This window comes from Thalassophryne amazonica, chromosome 20 (genome assembly GCF_902500255.1).
Source record: "Thalassophryne amazonica chromosome 20, fThaAma1.1, whole genome shotgun sequence".
NCBI classification, from domain to species: domain Eukaryota; kingdom Metazoa; phylum Chordata; class Actinopteri; order Batrachoidiformes; family Batrachoididae; genus Thalassophryne; species Thalassophryne amazonica.
The window spans coordinates 54,040,669-54,060,573 of NC_047122.1; the positions used below are offsets into that span (position 1 = coordinate 54,040,669).

At 40.1% G+C, this 19,905-nt stretch overlaps 1 protein-coding gene across 1 annotated transcript in view; it reads left to right on the forward strand.

Moving 5' to 3' along the window:
- rims3 (regulating synaptic membrane exocytosis 3) overlaps positions 1 to 19,905 on the forward strand; it is a 61,115-nt gene that overhangs the window by 15,073 nt on the left and 26,137 nt on the right. The window contains exon 2 of the mRNA XM_034161365.1: positions 15,395 to 15,721. Within this exon, the coding sequence (XP_034017256.1) occupies positions 15,457 to 15,721 (265 nt within the window). The 5' untranslated portion in view covers positions 15,395 to 15,456. The remainder of the gene's footprint in view (positions 1 to 15,394; positions 15,722 to 19,905) is intronic.

The following is a 19,905-nucleotide window of genomic DNA, read 5'->3' on the forward strand; positions in this document are numbered from 1 at the left end:
TCTGGTTATCACAAGAGCTGGACATCAACCATTTTCCGGCAGATTTCACTTTTTTAACAAGAGATTTTGTCATGGAAAGCTGAGCGGAGGCTTCGCGCATCACGATGGATTCGCTACTGGAGCGAGACAAAGGAACACCTCTGTTTTGGTCTCACAGGACGGCTTTGAGATGGCGTTCAGACAGCTGTCGGTGGTTTTTCCATCGAGTGATTATCCGAGAAATTGTGGATGTGCCTGGACATGCCAGAACATGTCCCGTGAGGCTTCATCACGGTGTTGCTGTGCGCCATGCGGCACCGCCGCGACGCGCGGAATTCCTCCGCACGTCTGTCTCAATGTGCCGAAAAAGTGCTGATGTCCACGTCTTTTCACAATTCCTGTGCTAGTCAGACGATGTCCCGGATAAAACACAGCATCCAGTTTGGAAATGAACGGCACATTCCACTGTTACAGGAGTCTTTGTCATGGAAAGAGGAGCGGAGGCTTCGCATGTCGCGGCGGTGCCGCATGGCGCACAGCAACACTGTGATGAAGCCTCACGGGACATGTTCTGGCATGTCCAGGCACATCCACAATTTCTCGGATAATCACTCGATGGAAAAACCACCGACAGCTGTCTGAATGCCATCTCAAAGCCGTCCTGTGAGACCAAAACAGAGGTGTTTTTTTCTCGCTCCAGTAGTGAATCCATCGTGACGCGCGAAGCCTCGTCTTGGCTTTCCATGACAAAATCTCTTGTTAAAAGTGAAATCTGCTGGAAATCTGCTAACCAGAGAAATGGCACATGATGGTCACGGATCCAGACAACCATCCGTTTAGAAATGAAATGGTCGTTCAGCCTGTCGATGGCGGCTTCGGAACGCGGCGCGCCCCACAGCCGCTGGGGGCCGTATAGTAACACAGCGACAGTAACACTCCTTATTCTCTACCAAGCCTGTAACCAGGGCTTAATTTCAGGGGGAGCAAGCTGGAGCGCGCTCCGGAACCTCGGACGCGCGCTCCGGAACCTCTGACGTTGGCTCCGCCAGCTATTTATCCCTTTGTCTACGGCGATGGCGCCCATGCCATATTTTCCATATGTATCAAAGTGCATTGTTAAGCTAACACCAAGGGCCTTTCAATGATATATGGTGTATTACGGTAAACGTAAGCCTGTGATGTCATAACGCAGAGGAAAAACACGTAAGTTTCACACTAGTGTGCCGCTGATTCTCATTACCATAAGTTCTCATGTAAGCCCTCACTCTGAAAAATTTCAACACACTGACAGCAAGCCAAGAACCCGTGCTTTCCAACAGTATGCTATATGTTGCATATATTACGGTAAAGTGCGTTTGGTGACTTTTGAAACGAGGGATAAGTATGAAAAAGAGCACAAAAGTGACAGAAAAGTACAGAGACAGACAGCAAACATAAATGTAGCAATTTTTGAGGAAAAGGCAGGGTGTTAGTGTCATTTGTGAAGGTGTGTGTGCGTGTTTGTGTGGGTGTGCAGTTTATTTTAAGTGTGGCGCACAGCATTGTTCGCAAGCCCCCCCGCCCTTCTTGTTTTTCTGCACCAGAGCCACCCATCCTCTGCACTCCGGGACCTCCCACTTTACAAATTAAGCACTGCCCGTAACATTTTCACTGAAAGCCAGATACATTTTTCTAATGGTTTCCAGCTGCCAGTCTCTAACAGTTTCTGAAAAAATTCTGATGGAAAAAAAGCCCAAATCATTCCGCCATTTCCTGACAATGAAAATCCAATGAGGGGGCTGGACCACAAGCCTGCTCACAGGCGATTGACGCAACCGACAGGTGTGGTAAAACTCATGCATGCGCATGAGGGTCAAAGCTTGTCTGGTTTTTGAAAAAAATAATAAGGTCGGATACTTTTCTAATAGACCTCGTATGGTGTCTAAAGTATAAACAGAGATTACATTAATGTACAAAAATGACTAAAATGTATCATGGATTACGAAACATTAGATATGGTCATGGGCACAATTTGGTGGGGGATAGGGGGGACATGTCCCCCCCATCTTTTCAACCAGGGGGACAGAATATGGTATGCTCCCCCACCTTCTGACATATATGTGTGTACTTGAAACATGCTATGCCAGTCCTATGTGCAAACCATGTCAGTTTTATCTTCAAAACCATGTCAGAATAGTATCTTTGTTTGTGCAAGTTTGTATTTTTAGCAGCATTGACTTGTTTACAACTCCTGTTTCTTGTTTGTCACATTCGGAATTTTCTGGGATTGCATTTGCCCAGATTTGAAACCAAAAATAGTTGCCTCTGTAGGGACTAGTGTCTACACATAAGTATCAGTGGACCATATGCTAATTTACTAAATTCTGAAAGTTAGAAAAGGAAATCAGAAAAGCTATCTGGGACCTCAGAAAGCCCATCTGCAATTATTGCTTGATCTTCAAAATCAGTTTATGGAAGTGAAATTATGTTCAGTATGAGTGTTGTCATGAGTGCCACTTTGAAAATTAAATTCATGATAAATAATTTATCCTAAATGTATGATCTGTTGTTTTTTCAAACTTATACAAAACACATCTTGAGAAAAAAAAATACAGTATGCGATAGTTAATAATTATTAAGAGCCTGTTCTTTCATATTTATGAATACATTTTACCACATTGCAGTTGTTTTTTTTTAATGAAAACTCAACCTATCATTCTTTTTGAGTTCTACACATGTGGTGATACCTTATTTACACAAGGATGTTAATAAAATCAATGCTGGCTATTAGTAGAATAAAGTACTTATATCCACAGTTTCAAATTGCATAAGTCAAATGGTGTCCACTTTATGGTCTTCTCAAAACATTAAAATTACTGTTCTGGATGCTCAGAATGCATCTGAGCTTATCCAGAAACCATTGGCTTCTGGGGACCTAAAGCACCCCCAGACCCCCGGCCTATGAGCTTAGGCCCTACGGGCCCCGCTCTTTGTCCCCCCCCAATTTCTAGTTCTAAATTGCGCCCTTGGATATGGTGTCTAAAGTGTAAACAGAGATTACATTTTACATACAAAAATTACTAAAATGTATCATGGATATATGGTGCCTAAAGTGTAAACAGAGATTACATTAATATACAAAAATTACTAAAATCTATCATGGATTTCAAAACATTACATATGGTGCTTAAAGTGTAAACAGAGATTACATTAATATACAAAAATTACTAAAATGTAGCATGGATAGCAAAACAGTAGATATGGTTTTTAAAGTGTAAACAGAGCTCACGTTAATATACAAAAATTACTAAAATGTAGCATGGATTAAGAAACATTAGATATGGTGTACATACAAAAATTATTAAAATGTATCATGGATTTCAAAACATTACATATGGTGCCTAAAGTGTAAACAGAGATTACATTAATATACAAAAATTACTAAAATGTAGCATGGATAGCGAAACATTAGATATGGTTTTTAAAGTGTAAACAGAGATTACGTTAATATACAAAAATTACTAAAATGTAGCATGGATTAAGAAACATTCCATATGGTGTCTAAAGTATAAACAGAATTATATTAATATACAAAAATTACTAAAATGTAGCAGGGATAGTGAAACATTAGATATGGTGTCTAAAGTGTAAACAGAGATTACGTTAACATACAAAAATTATTAAAATGTATCATGGATTTCAAAACATTACATATGGTGCCTAAAGTGTAAACAGAGATTACGTTAATATACAAAAATTACTAAAATGTAGCATGGATAGCGAAACATTAGATATGGTTTTTAAAGTGTAAACAGAGATTACGTTAATATACAAAAATTACTAAAATGTAGCATGGATTAAGAAACATTAGATATGGTGTACATACAAAAATTATTAAAATGTATCATGGATTTCAAAACATTACATATGGTGCCTAAAGTGTAAACAGAGATTACATTAATATACAAAAATTACTAAAATGTAGCATGGATAGCGAAACATTAGATATGGTTTTTAAAGTGTAAACAGAGATTACGTTAATATACAAAAATTACTAAAATGTAGCATGGATTAAGAAACATTCCATATGGTGTCTAAAGTATAAACAGAATTATATTAATATACAAAAATTACTAAAATGTAGCAGGGATAGTGAAACATTAGATATGGTGTCTAAAGTGTAAACAGAGATTACGTTAACATACAAAAACTATTAAAATGTATCATGGATTTCAAAACATTACATATGGTGCCTAAAGTGTAAACAGAGATTACGTTAATATACAAAAATTACTAAAATGTAGCATGGATAGCGAAACATTAGATATGGTTTTTAAAGTGTAAACAGAGATTACGTTAATATACAAAAATTACTAAAATGTAGCATGGATTAAGAAACATTCCATATGGTGTCTAAAGTATAAACAGAATTATATTAATATACAAAAATTACTAAAATGTAGCATGGATAGTGAAACATTAGATATGGTGTCTAAAGTGTAAACAGAGATTACGTTAACATACAAAAATTACTCAAATGTATCATGGATTTCAAAACATTACATATGGTGCCTAAAGAGTAAACAGAGATTACATTAATTTACAAAAATTACTAAAATGTAGCATGGATTATGAAACAGCAGTCATGGTTTTCAAAGTGTAAACACAGATTACTAAATCTGAGACACTGATTTCAAAATTGTACTCGTATATATATATGCATTCTCAAATAAGTATATATATATATATATATATATATATATATATAAAATTGAAATCATCCCATTTACTGAAATAACACTGCTCATCTATCGTGTTAATTTTCCTTTAGTGTTGCAAGTTGTTTATTTACCACGACATCATTAACCGTAGATGTGCGTCACACTTGATCCTACAAGTTGCCAGATTAGATTTAACAACCGTGAACAAGTTAATTTCACCCTTTAATTGGGGTCTGATACACAAAATGTGAACCCTTGTTTCTCTGTTATGTTTGATTCAACTCGATTCAATGAGTTTGCATGAAAAGAAGGTGTGACAGATTAAATTTGTGTCTGCTGTTACAAGGTCATGTCGAGGGAGTGACTCAGTGACTAATCTCATTAAAGTGTTTAATGGCTAAAAAATCTGATTGGCCCACTGGAGGAGGCAAAGCAGAAGCTACTCATCCATTTTCTGTTGATGTTATGACTGTTATTCATTGATTCACATTTGGGTTTGTGCACAGTATTGCTTTGCATAGTAAGAAATGTGAAATTTGTGACAATATAATGATACATTTGGATGTTAATTCAGTGTGCACACTCTCTGTTGTTCCATAGTTTGGCTCTTTCTGCTACGCTCTGGCACGCACATTCATTACAGCATATGTGTGTTTGCACATTGCAGAGTTTCACCGTGTGCGACCTTGTGTTTGGCTCTCAGTCATCACACAGTTTGGCACTCTTAGTATTTTGCCTTCTGATGAATTTGCATGCATCATACAGTATTATAACTTGGATGTTGTTTCTGTGGTACGCTCAACAGGATGTATGTTACAGCTCCTGCTTGCACTTGCATTCTGCTGGTGGGATTGTTTCCTCGACCAGTCGTAGCCTGTTTTCACCCTTATGTTTTGTTTAGTTGGATGGCTGTGGCGAATAGATGGTTAGTTTTGAAATTTGGGGATAGACTGGTTATCTGCCTGGGTGGTTGCCATCCAGGGCCCAAAGCAGCTCCGTGGTGTAGTGGATGCGGTGACGCGTGGCATTGGTGCATGTTCCCACTGAGGATTGTATCCTTTCAATATGCTAAATAGTGTCTACTGTCCAGTTAACACATTTGCCTTCATGAATATACAATGTTTTTTTTATTGCTTGTGCATGATCATGCTCAGCTATGTGGCAGAGTTTGTGCATAATGCTGCACATCCTGCATAGCTGCAAGTGGCTGATTGAATTTTATTTTGCAAAATCCTTATTGACATACTGCTGTTAGGGTGTGGCAGGATTGAACTCAAAAAAGCAGACACAGACCAGACAGGTGTAGGGAAGTAAGTTAGTGGTTTATTTACCAGATGCTGATGGTTCCAGTGGTATTGAGCAGTCCAAACAGAGGGGAGCACAGGATGAGAGTCAGCAGTAACACCAGGGCAAGTAGATGTGCACAAACGCAGAAAAACTAACCAAACAGAAACACAGTGAACCAGAAAAACCCAGCAACTGAGGACCACACTGTGACAAAGTTAAGTAGTGACACAGAGACAAGTAGACAAGCGACAGGTGGTGTGATTGGGAATGTGATACAGCTGTGAGGGCGAACCCGTGACACACACACACACACACACACACACACACACACACACACACACACACACACACACACACACACACACACACACACACACACACACACACACACACACACACACACACACACACACACACACAGGGCTGACAAAGACAGAGTGACACAAACTGCAAAGAACTCTCAGGGTGAGTAGAAATAGACACATACCATAACTAAATTCCAAACTATAAGGGGAACCACAAAGTAACAAAGTCCCAAAACCAAAGAACAAAAGATAAAACTAAAGTGGAATTCAAAAATGGCTAAAGTATGCGAAACAACACACGTACCAGAGCAGACACAGACAGGGGACAGACCAAAATGACAAATAACATAAGGACATAAGAAACAGACAGGACAGACCATAATGACAACTAACATAAGGACATAAGACACAGACAGAGGACAGACCATAATGACAACTAATATAAGGACATAAGACACAGACAGGGGACAGACCATAATGACAAATAACATAAAAACATAAGACACAGACAGGACAGACCATAATGACAACTAACATAAGGACTTAAGTCACAGACAGGGGACAGACCATAATGACAAATAACATAAAAACATAAGACACAGACAGGACAGACCATAATGACAACTAACATAAGGACATAAGTCACAGACAGGGGACAGACCATAATGATAAATAACATAAGGACATAAGACACAGACAGGACAGACCATAATGACAACTAACATAAGGACATAAGACACAGACAGGGGACAGACCATAATGACAAATAACATAAAAACATAATACACAGACAGGACAGACCATAATGACAACTAACATAAGGACATAAGTCACAGACAGGGGACAGACCATAATGCCAAATAACATAAAAACATAAGACACAGACAGGACAGACCATAATGACAACTAACATAAGGACATAAGACACAGACGGGATAGACCATAATGACAACTAACATAAATACATAAGTCACAGACAGGGGACAGACCATAATGACAAATAACATAAGGACATAAGACACAGACAGGACAGACCATAATGACAAATAACATAAGGACATAAGACACAGACAGGGGACAGACCATAATGACAAATAACATAAGGACATAAGACACAGACAGGACAGACCATAATGACAACTAACATAAGGACATAAGACACAGACAGGGGACAGACCATAATGACAAATAACATAAAAACATAAGACACAGACAGGACAGACCATAATGACAACTAACATAAGGACATAAGTCACAGACAGGGGACAGACCATAATGACAACTAACATAAATACATAAGTCACAGACAGGGGACAGACCATAATGACAAATAACATAAGGACATAAGACACAGACAGGACAGACCATAATGACAAATAACATAAGGCATAAGACACAGACAGGACAGACCATAATGACAGCTAACATAAGGACATGAGACACAGACAGAGGACAGACCATAATGACAACTAATATAAGGACATAAGACACAGACAGGACAGACCATAATGACAAATAACATAAGGGCATGAGACACAGACAGGGCTAACATAAGGACATAAGACCCAGACGGGACAGACCACAACTGCGGTCTCTGTCATGTTACAACCTGCTCTGCAACTGCAAAACTTTTCTACCGCAACACACAAAAATTTGGAAAGCCCTCACAATTTAGGACTTGTTATATGGGATCTTAGGAAATTTGGCTCTTTACTTATTCAGTTTGGTACAGATCTGAAAAAAAACCCCAATAGGTTTCTTGTTGTAAAAGAAATGTATGCAGAAGGTTTGGAGATTGAAAGTTTGGGATACGGGTTTGCACTACAAATATGGGTTCTGGCAATGATATGCACTCTACGGAGTCCCCCTCTAGATTGTGATGAACTTATTTTTCATTTTGTGACTTTTTAAAATGCTTGTACAACTCCCGGATGTTATAGAAGTAAAAAAAAAAAAAAAAAAGAAAAAGAAGATTTTTTTAATATGTTAAATAGCAGTTTTTCGGTACATTAAGTGTACAAACGTGTTGTAAGTATTTTATGAAATAGATTTCCTGTTGCTTTGTTTTGGCACAGAAGTGGAGGGGGGATATACAACACATAATAAATTCTGGGTAAATATGATGTATAAAATAAATATTTTTAGTAATACCTAATTTACTTTTGGTCCTTAACAACCAAAACTTACAGTAGTTACGACAAAACAGTTTGTAATTGCGTTCACCGAGCTGTATCCATCACACTAAAACATTCTCCCTGAACTACGCTGTGGATTTTATGGATGCAGAAATTAGCAGTCAAACTCTTAGCTCGAACATTGTGCACCTCTTGCAGTTTCCCGTGTCAGCTGTCAGCGCCGCGCCAAGGCGACCGCTGTCTATTAGAGGCCACATTTTCCGGGCAGGACACTGTAGTTCGCCCTGTTTCACTTCCAATCATTTTTTTTTCCGCACAGACAGAGAGGAGCTCATCATTAAGCGGATAAGCGGAACGGATACATGTCTGGGTTGTCACTATCGATGTCGTATCCCTGTCTGCTGCACTCATTTTCACATTATTTTGCACGACTCAGGCCCGGCTTCCTGCGCTGCTTTTGGCCATTCGTTTTGAAGCGTCGTCTCCTCCCACGTTTCTCCCCCTGCCTTCTTCCAGAATTATTCTGTTTGTCTCCTTCCAGTATCCCTACCCATCCTCATTTCCTCTGGTGCTGCTTGCTGTGCACCCCCGCCACCCCCTTTCCCCTGAAAACCTAAGAAGAGATGGGAGGGGAGGAAGAGAATGTCATGAAGAAGAGAATACAGTCACTTTAATTTCAGGATTAAGCAGCCGTCTGGCTCTCGGACCGTCACCATCTCTTCCATTAATAATAGAAATGTCATTGCATTCGCTCTGTAACAAACACTGAGGCTTCCTCCTCTCCTGTTTCATTCTGAAATGCCAAATTGTGCTGTTTTCCACATCGGTTGCTATAGTTGTCACTGTAATTCTAAATTCGGAACGTTACACACATGTGCCAAACCTTTTAAATGTCATTGTGGGATAAAACACAATTCCAGTTTCATCCTGTTTCTTAACACCATAACACACAAATTAATGATTGCGGACTTTCACTTATGACAAAACTGTTTTATTCACTCCATTATTGAGTGGGCAGATCAGTGGGATAAGGAGTTCACCTGAATGATCTCAGTCTCAGCCAGTGGACCAGCTGGGTAGAACTTGGTACTGGGTACTGGCCTTTTCTAGGGAAGTAATCTGTTGAGCATCCCATCCAGTGGAAGTCGGAGACTCTTGTCCTTGTCATGCTATGGAATCTGGGGATAAGCGCTGCAACTAATAGGAGACTTTGGAGTATTGAGTTCGAATGCGAGCACTGTCATGGGCTAAACAGCTGTACAGTACAATAGTACAGGGAAAGCTAAAATCGTTAAAGTAAACCGGTTCAGTTCTGGGTGTATCCACGGCACTGCAAAAACTGCCCCTCTCAAAATAAGCCAAATAATCTGAAATCTAGCCAAATTGTTGTGTTAAGCATAAATAAATAAATAAATAAATAAATAAAATAAAATTAAAAAATGCCAATGGGTAAGAAAAATTCACTTGGTTGGAATTCTCAAAACTAGCAAAATGTCGAGGCACTGAATAATCAAAAAGTGCCTTAAAACTAGCCAGAATTCTTATTTTAAGATGAGCCTCTGTCTTAAAATAAGGAAAACAATCTTGTTCCTTTTCTTGGATGATGTGCATTCCATTGCCTTTCCTTGTTATGAGTTAAATACACCTTAGCTGGAAAAACTTATTAAGAAAAAGTAAGATACACTTTCCCAAAATAGGGCATTTTTTTTTGTTATGTAAGAAAATGCTTGACAAGATTATTTTTCTATTTAGACAAAAATTAAGTCAAATTTTCTTTAAACAAGTCTTTATTAATTTTCTTAGATATGAGTTTTTGCAGTGTGGAGCTGTGTGTCACCATATTCACTACACTGCAGAACTGCCTATTTGTCCAGATGGCAAATAAAGTTTTTAAAAATGACCAATCGTGTAGTTAGAGTCTTACCTTAGCCACGATTTGCTCTGATTGCACCACTTAGCACGAAGTAATTACAAGTCAATCCTGTTTCTTCTGTTTACAACAGGACCAAGGTAAGTTTATTTACATGTACTGAGGTAAACATTCACACATTTCTAAGGATTCTCTCTGGTACCATACACTTCAAATCACATTTTTGCACATTTGTTAGCAGTTTGGATATGGGATTGATTTTAAATTGTTTTTGTCCTGAGTTAAAAGGATTGGGTGATGACATTTGATATCTGTTGTGTTTCTAACACCTGCAGTACCTGACCTGTGGTTGACTTCTTCTTCCTTTCGCAAATTCTGCATTTATTTTGCTCACGTGTTGTTGCTGTAGGTTCTGTAGACTAATGATCAAAAAGGGACTTACACTGCATTCAAAACCTTGATAAAATCAGATAACCCAAGTTGGAAACTCCAGAGTTCACTGCAAAAACTGTCCCTCTCAAAATAAGTCAAATAATCTGAAATCTAGCCAAACTGTCTTGTATTAAGCAAAAACATCTGTCAACGGGGTAAGAAAAATTTACTTGGTTAGAATTCTCAAAACTAGCAAAATGTCGAGGCACCGAATAATCAAAATGTGCCTTAAAACTACACAGAATTCTCATTTTAAGATTAGCCTCTGCCTTAAAATAAGGAAAACAATCTTGTTCCTTTGCTTGGATGATTTGAAATCCATTGTTTTTCCTTGTTACTGGTTAAATACAGTTTGATATTAGCTGGAAAAACTTATGAAGAAAAAGTGCGATACATTTTCCCAAATTAGGACATTTTTTCAGTTCAATTCAATTTCAATTTATTCAAAAGGGACCATGTCCAATTAAAACATAAATGTTACCATTTGATGCATTGCACCAGTTATCCTTAGGCTAATTTGCATCTGCAGTCCCTGAACACAGATGAGACATATAAAAACATCAAACATCACAAATAAATATAACACAACCAAGACATTAAACATCACTCAACAGATAAAAACATATAGCAACACTATGTATTCTAAATAAAATGCCCCTCATAAGCGCGTGCACACACACACACACACACATACAAAATCATAGGGTGTAGCAGCATGTACAACACACAACACTACACCCAGTCACGCACACTCCTTTTCACAAAAAAAGGTAAAAAAAAAAATGCTTGAGAAGATTATTTTTATGTTTAGAAAAAAATTCATTCAAATTTTCTTTAAACAAGTCTTTAAAAAAAAACTTTCTTAGATATCAGTTTTTGCAGTGTTCTGAAAAGCATACATTCAATCGATGAACTACTTTGAAAATAGGTTTTGAAGTAACTCATGTTCAGATAACATATCAGTTCACAAATTAAAAAAAAAAAATCAAGTTTTCCAGTAACATCTTTTTTTTTTTTTTTTTTTTTTTTTTTTGAGTTCTATCAACTTTTTGGGGGTTTTTAATAGAAGTGGAAGTGCAGCGGTGGAGCAAAAAATTAGTCCAATTAAAATGAGCATGGAAGTACTGTGTGAGCTGCAGTGCATCTACATATTTAATGCCCCCTCTGGCTGTTGATTTACACCTAGAATAATTATTATTTGGAAAGACAGAAGGAAGGTAGGAAAAGAAATGAGACAAGCGGATACAAAAAGATGTGCAGTAACAGATAAGTTGTGTGATACAAGTACACTCTGCACACAGAGTGCAATACTGCAAAACAGGAAAATGAAACTGAATGGAACAAAAACATTTGTACTCTGTCTTTTCTGAAGATCTTTGGGTACAACTGGAATCACTTTGTATTAAATTAATGTATTACTTCAGGAGACTAAGAAGAGAAATATCAATTTCATTGTGAATGTAATTTCTACCCAGTTCTTTATGTAATTTACTACCGCTTTCCAAGAACCAAACCACTGTATTCCTCATTTTGGATATATTAAAGGTCACAATGAAAACCAGAGCAGGACCCTCACAGACAGTGTTCATCTTGTGAAAGGCCCAGAAAATGAGTCATACAACACTTTTTATACAATGTGGGTGTTTACAATGGGTGTAGTTTAGTCTCACATTTCTAATGTTACTGGCTCTCACAGATAGGGGGAGCCCTCCCTGTATCTAAAACTTAGACATAAATGATGGAAGTAAAACTTAACGCTTATGTTTAAATGTTAAACCAAATTCCAGAGACTTCCAATCAAATAGCAAAAGCAAATACTTGATAACTAACATAAAATAAGGACTTAGCACAAATATTATCTAACATGAAGGAGCATCATTTTTGATATTTTGATCATGTGGTGCGTTTCTGTATGCACGATCCAGTGCCTGAGTGTTGAGAACCCCAGTGGATGGAGAAGGCCAAGGGGACACTCATCCTATACCTGGCTGTGGCAGGTAGATGGTTACCTTTGATGGGTGGAGATGGACTAGTTGCCAGCCTAAATGGTTGCCATGCAGGACCCAAGGTGGTTCAGTGGCGTCATGGATGTGGCAAAATGCAGCACCAGTACATGCTACCAGACTTGACTTGACTTGTGGTTCGGACTGTGTGGACAAACGGGGTTTATTCAGTTTTTACACAATGTCCATATGTTAAATGTGGTTTGAAATAAAAAATACCTGCTGATAATACATCATAAAGATGCTTAAAAACCTGCACTTTAATCCAAAAGCACATTACAAGCATTAATCACACATTCCAACCTAATAACAGACAAAGAAGGCAGCTCACTCTGCATGCATAGCAGTGGACATAGAGTGCAGAGCAGTTAGCAGCAGTTATATAACACCTGAATAGATACTTGTCATTTTACTGGTGGTTTGTATGTCACGTGACATGGATCATTCATCCCATTTGCCATTGTGCTGCATTTAGCGTGCAGTTTTGGTTCCATATGATTTGTACCATTGCACGCTGCAACCATTGCGTTTGCACACAATGCGCACGAGTGATGACAACACTTAACAGCTTATTGATGCTGCTCATTCTTCTAACACAAAAGAAAACAGAAATCCAGTACGTTGTAAGCTGTCTGGAGACATTGGCAATATTTGCTGGGACATAGCTAGCTAAAGTAGAACCGCTGTCACTGGATAGAGAAAAGGAGACGAAGTAGACGAATAAGTCAGTGCGCACCATCAGCTACGGACTACATTGTCAGGATTGTTTTTGAACTATCTGACTGTTTTTGCAAGTTGACTGAGAGCAATTATGGATTTGACTGCTATTTGAAATTCGTGTTGGACCAGTGATGCACACCAAAATGTAAATCCCTTTTTACTTGTTTATAAATGAATAAAATATACAATTTTTAGGTGTTAAAAACAAATAATGAATGTTATTTTCATTCATTCAATGGTACGAATATTTTATGAGGTGAAAGATGGAATTGTTAGGTTTCGGCCCAAAGGTGGGGTCGCTTCTCTTATCTCCCCTTTCCACAGTTCCATTTTCTAGTCATTAGTTTTGTTCTGAGTTCATCATTTATTTTCTGTTCTGTATTCTAGTCTCTGGTTTTGTTTTCTGTTTATTTTGTATTTTCTGTTTTTCATATTTTAGTCATGTGGTTTATTCAGTCATGGTTTCTGTCCATTGTTATTTCCATTCTGTTATGCTTTAGTTTCTGGTTTTCTCTACTGATTCTTATAATGTAGTCTTTAGTTATTTCAGTCCTCTTTTGCTCTTCACTTCATACTGTTATCTTGTGTTTTGTTTTCTGTTGCTATGTTTATTATATTTTAGACTTTAGCCATGTGTTTAGTTTGTTGCCTTTATAGTAATTGATTTTGGTCACCGTTTTGTATTTCTTTCACGTACACTCTTGCACCTGTCTGTCTCTTCTTTGTCTCTGTTTCGCCCGTGTGTTCACTTGCACTCTTGCACGTGCCTGCTTCATCTTTGCCTCTGTTTCCCCCGTATGTTCACTTACACTTTTGCACCTGCCTGTTTCATCTTTGGCACTGTTTGCCTGGATTAGTCCCTCACTCTCTTGCATATCTTCCCTCCTCTTGGATTCACCTGACCATGCCTCCCTTCTGGAACATTCTTCCACAAGTGCACCTTGTTACCCTAATTACTCCACCTGGGTATTTAAGCCCTTCACTTTCTCCACTCCCCTGCCAGTTCATTGCGATCCTAGTATCCACGTTCCAACCTTTTGCCTGTGTCTTGTTTTTGCCTCATAGTGTTAGGATCTTGCTTTGTTTTCCAGACCTTGTTTTTGCCTCAGCCTATGATACAGTATCTCACAGTGTTTTTGAACCCAGGCTGTCTCTCAAACACATTTTTGCTTAGCACTTATCTGTACCTCTGCTTCGCTGCCTGCCTTCCCCTGTTTCGTACCCCTGCTTGTGTAAACGATAAAGATTATTTTTTCACTTATAACACCTTGTCTTCGAGTCTGCATTTTGTGCCCTCCCACATTCTGTGCCATACATCCTCGAGCCCTGACAGGAATGTTCCATTCAACGAGGGAAACATTCATTATTTGTATCATGAATAGCTCTTAAAGTACTGCACATGGGTAAGGCCCATCTCAAAGTTCAGCTGAAACATACCTCAATGCACGGTGGTCAGTGGCCACGTTTCACTCAACATTTTTTTCACAGGTGTTAAAGTATGCAGTATTGCCTTGAGTGTTTATCCAACTGACACCGCAACTTCCAGTGTTGTTGCCCTATACCTGTTTCCTCTCCAGAAATCCTCTACAACGTCTCTACATAGCAGCACTTTGCACCTTGAACAGTACTGCTGCAATGGAATGACACTTGCATTTGTCAGTGTTATTATACTCCAACAAAATTCTGACAACATGCCCTTGAATAATGTGAAGCATCAATCCAATTCCATTGCACCTTGCACTCAGGTTTGCACTCATAATACGCATCGTCTTCTTCAACAAATGAGGATTTTCATTGACATCCTAACTAAATTCAAACTTGCTGTTTTTCTGGGTGTCCACTTTTGGCAGTGCACCTCAAAATGTCCTTTCATCACGGATCCCCATTCCATCTACAACCTCACATCTCTAAAACTGTCCTCACCTTGTTGCCTTTTCATTTTTGTCCTTTCTGTTTTCCTCAGCACTGCTCCAGATTTGCTGCCCTTCCCAGCCAAGCCCATTGGCCCTCCAGTCCAGTGGGACCATGATGCTCAGTAGTTCTGTGGAGGTGCCCAGCCCAGGCGGGATGAGCAGCCTTGGCGGGCTTACGGATGCAGCCCGGAACGTGGTGCGCTCCTCCAGCATCTCGGGGACTATGTACAACCTGGAGAAGAGCCCTGGCAGTGGAAGCTCGGACTCTGCATCGTTGGCTGGCACCAAGAAACGGAGATCCAGTCTAGGTGCCAAGATGGTGGCCATTGTAGGGTTGTCACAGTGGAGTAAAAGCACACAGCAACTCAACCAGCAAGGTCAGCTTGCGTTGTGTACTACTTCTGCTAGTGTTGGCTGTTCAGATGGAATATTGTACTGGCCATGTTTGTCTGTTTGCTTCCTAGTTTGTCTGTCTGTGGAACTATCTTCAAAACGCCATGAGCAATTTCAGTCAAACTTAGTGGATAACCTCAGTGGGCCATCACCTCATTACACAGGTCATTACAGGTATCAATATGAGATACTCAGACATGGTTTTCTGTAGAGATGTCTACTCTCCTGGGGCTAACATACGTATCAGACCTCTGATGTCAATGATGTTGTGAAAGTGTAGTGACACGGACCCACAACAGGGGGCGCAAATGAACGGTCAATAGATGAGCCAAAAAGTAACAATTTAATGTTGTGAAGGTGCACAACGAATACACAGACAATCTCAGAATATGATAACAGTCAATCCACAAAGGTGACGTGTGGGCAGGCTCGAGGATAGAAGACGTCTGTCCTGAGAAGAGCCGGAACCACGCGATTTCCGCCGCCACCGAACCTGGTGAATACTGGAGCCGCCAAGTCCCGAATTCCCAGGTGATCACCGTCCCCGACTGTCGGATCTGGTACTGCTGGCGAAGAACAAAGACAGTCAAGTGTGGGTGTGGGTACACCCCGTAACAACAACGGTGGGAATGCCACCTCCACCTCTAACACACACTCGTGCAGCGTCTGTTTAACCACTTATCTGACGGACGTAGGACGAAACAGTCGCGACCCACGCCGGTCCTCTGGTTGATAGCTGCAAAACAATAGCTCTTAGAAACAATTACTACAGGCAGAGAAAGTTACCTCCATTGAAGTACGATATCTCGGCAACGAGGTGGAGATGACGTCTGGTCTTTATGGAGTGAGATGCTGTAGAGTAGATGGGTGACAGCTGTCAAGAGATAATGAGTGACAGCTGTCACCCCCGGCTGTGTCCGTGGCGGCAGTGCCCTCTCGTGCCTGAAGCCCGCACTTCAGGCAGGGCGCCCACTGGTGGTGGGCCAGCAGTACCTTCTCTTCTGGCGGCCCACACAACAAATGACACCATATGATAGCTTGTTGTTCATTCGGCTGCTCCCGGTTTTGTTCGGGGTTGCCACAGCGGATACAGCCATATCCGTATTGGTAATTGTCACAAGTTTTACACCGGATGCCCTTCCTGACGCAACTCCAGTTTTACCTGGAGAAACACACACAGCCACCTGTGTTCCAAAGAGGTCTCCCATCCAAGTACTAACCAGATCCTGTTCTGCTTAGCTTCTGAGATCTGACAGGATCATGCTGACACAGAGCAGACCGGCTGCAGTGACACCATATGATGACATCAATTGAAAATGAAGATATGGTTGGAGGCAGTGACGCAATGCACTCATCTGGTTGCCTTCTTTGTACATACAAATGATCGAGAACCGAACAGAAAAAGGGAACATCTCAAAAATCCCCTACTTGTAAAATTAGGCGGCACAATGACAGAATATTCCTGGTTCATCACAGACATCCTCTTGGACCTTCTAAGGATTTACCAGGTATGGACAAGTTCTCAAACCATGAACATCTGAGATGCATATCCCTGAAAGTGGGTACGGGGTGTTACCAATCTCCACGGTGTGGCAGGTTTCCCCATTTCCCACCCGGAGTGAGTGGGTTTGTGTCTGCCACTGTGGCACAAAGGGCTGCGGCTGCACAGTATCTGAAATTATACCCCAGAGGAAATACATTAGCTCCTCTGCTATTGTTACAGTGCTACCAAGCACAGTAGGTGCCACTGATGAAGATTGACTGCAGAGTTTAATACCCAGTGCCTCTCACTACAGTGCTGCAGCATTTTTAAAAAAGACTTGTGGCGTAAATGCAAAAGGTAAATCCACCATGGGACTGCTGAATTCGAATGGCAGCACCAGTGGTAGCTGTACATAAAAAACAAAATTGCTGTTCTTTTGGGCTACTTTGAACATAAATCTAACATTTGCAGCACAGCAATTAATAATCACCTTCCCTGAGGCTCACGTGTGATTACATCAGACATGCTTGAACCCTCGTGGGCATGCAAGAGTTTTTTCACGCCTGTCGGTTACGTCATTTGCCTGTGGGCAGTCTTTGAGTGAGGAGTCGCCCACCCTCTCATCGATTTTTTCATTGTTTAGGAATGGCTCAGAGACTGCTGCTTTGTTTGATCAAAATTTTTTCAAAACTGTAAGGCACAACTGAGTGGACGGCCATAAGGACGGCCCACGGCGCCTGACGGTGATCTGCGCTTCGAGGCGGCAGCGTCTCACCGTTTCAAGTTGAAAACTTCCACATTTCAGACTCTGTTGACCCAGTAAGTTGTCAGAGAACAGAGAACTTTCAGAAGAAGTCGGCATGAGGAGTTTATTCGGACATTCCATTGTTAATGGACATTTTGTAATGAAAGAACGTGCTGGCAGAGTCACATGTCGGGCCGGACCCGACCGCGGGGGGTCGCGACAGGAAAAACACCTCCATTGGAAACCTTAACGGGCAAGTTGGAACATGCCCAAGCTGTTAAACAATTTCTCAGTTACTCACTTGTTGAAAGCCATCAAAAGCCGCCTGAATTTTACAAATGGTTTTTAACACAGAGGTGTTTTTCCTGTCGTGGCGCACACAGATTTGCCGAGTCGTCACGGAAACGACTCGGCGAATTTGCGCGCACGTCTTTCATTAAAAAATGTCCTTAAACAGTGGAATGTCCGCATAAAGTCCTCATGCCGGCCTCTTCTGAATCTTCTCTGTTCTCTCACAACGTCCTGGGTGAATTAAGCCTTAAATTAGGATGTTTTCAGGTCGAAACAGGCCGACGACGGCGCCTGGAAGCACTGCATGACGTCCCGCCCCGTGGGAAGTCCTTACACTGACAGAAACACCCCATAATCTCTCATCAGCCGTTAAACTTTTCACCGAAAACCATCTTAATTTCTCAAATAGTGTCCACTCGGATATTCCTCACAGGTCCAGAAAAAATTTTGATAAAGCAACGCGCGCCGTCTCGAGCAGCGTGTGAAACAAAGGAATTCAGCCGAGAGGGCGGGACCACATCTCACTCAAGGCCTGCCCACAGGGAAATGACGTCACCGACACGCGTGAAAAAACTCACGCATGTGCACGAGGGTTCAAGCATGATTGGTGTAATCGCACGTCATTCAAACCCATATAGTTAAAAAAAAAAGCGGCAGTAACACCCCGTAATCTGTGTAATGCCCATAAAATCGTCCCTGAAAGCCATATTAATTTTTCGAACGGTGTCCACCTGGAGGTCTCTTACAGTTTCTGGAAAAAAGTTGATGCAGCAAAGCTCCAAATCGTTCAGACATTTATTTGCAATAAAAAATAGACGAGAGGGGTAGACCACACCTCACTCAAAGCCTGCTCACAGGCGAATGAAGCAACCGACAGGCGTGAAAAAACTCACGCATGTGCACGAGGGTTCAAGCTTAGCTGACGCAATCACACGTGATTCAAATCCATATGGTTTTTGAAAAAAATAAAAAGGTCGGATACTTTTCTAACAGACCTCGTATATATATATATATATATATATATATATATATATATATATATATATATATATAGGTTGTTATATATTGTGTGTGTGTGTATATATATATATATATATATACAGTGTTGCCACAGTTACTTTGAAAAAGTAATCCAATTACTGATTACTGATTACTCCTTGAAAAAGTAACTTAGTTACTTTACTGATTACTCAATTGTAAAAGTAACTAAGTTAGATTACTAGTTACTTTTTTAGTTACTTTCCCCAGCTGCCGACAACAACCCTCTGCCACCTCAACATGACAATGATACCTGTTTTGCCAAAACTCACTTTATAGTCACCCTTTCTTGAATTAAATGAAAATAAATAATTGTTTTATAAAAAGTAAAATAAAGACCTCTTTCTTGACCTCATATTTAACTGTTGACAGCACTGTAACAGTAAAACTTGCAATTTCAAACCTACATTGTTTATAAATGTAACTATTAAATTCTAACATTTTTCTAACATTTAAATTCTCTCTAAACATTTTACTTGTCGAAATTATTATTTTAAGCAATATTAGTAGTTGTAGTAAAAAACGGCTTCAAAACTGGACCTTTAATCTAGCGGTGTTGTGGGGGAGGGGGGCACATCCTTGCCCCATGCCCCCATTCCATCTGGATTCGC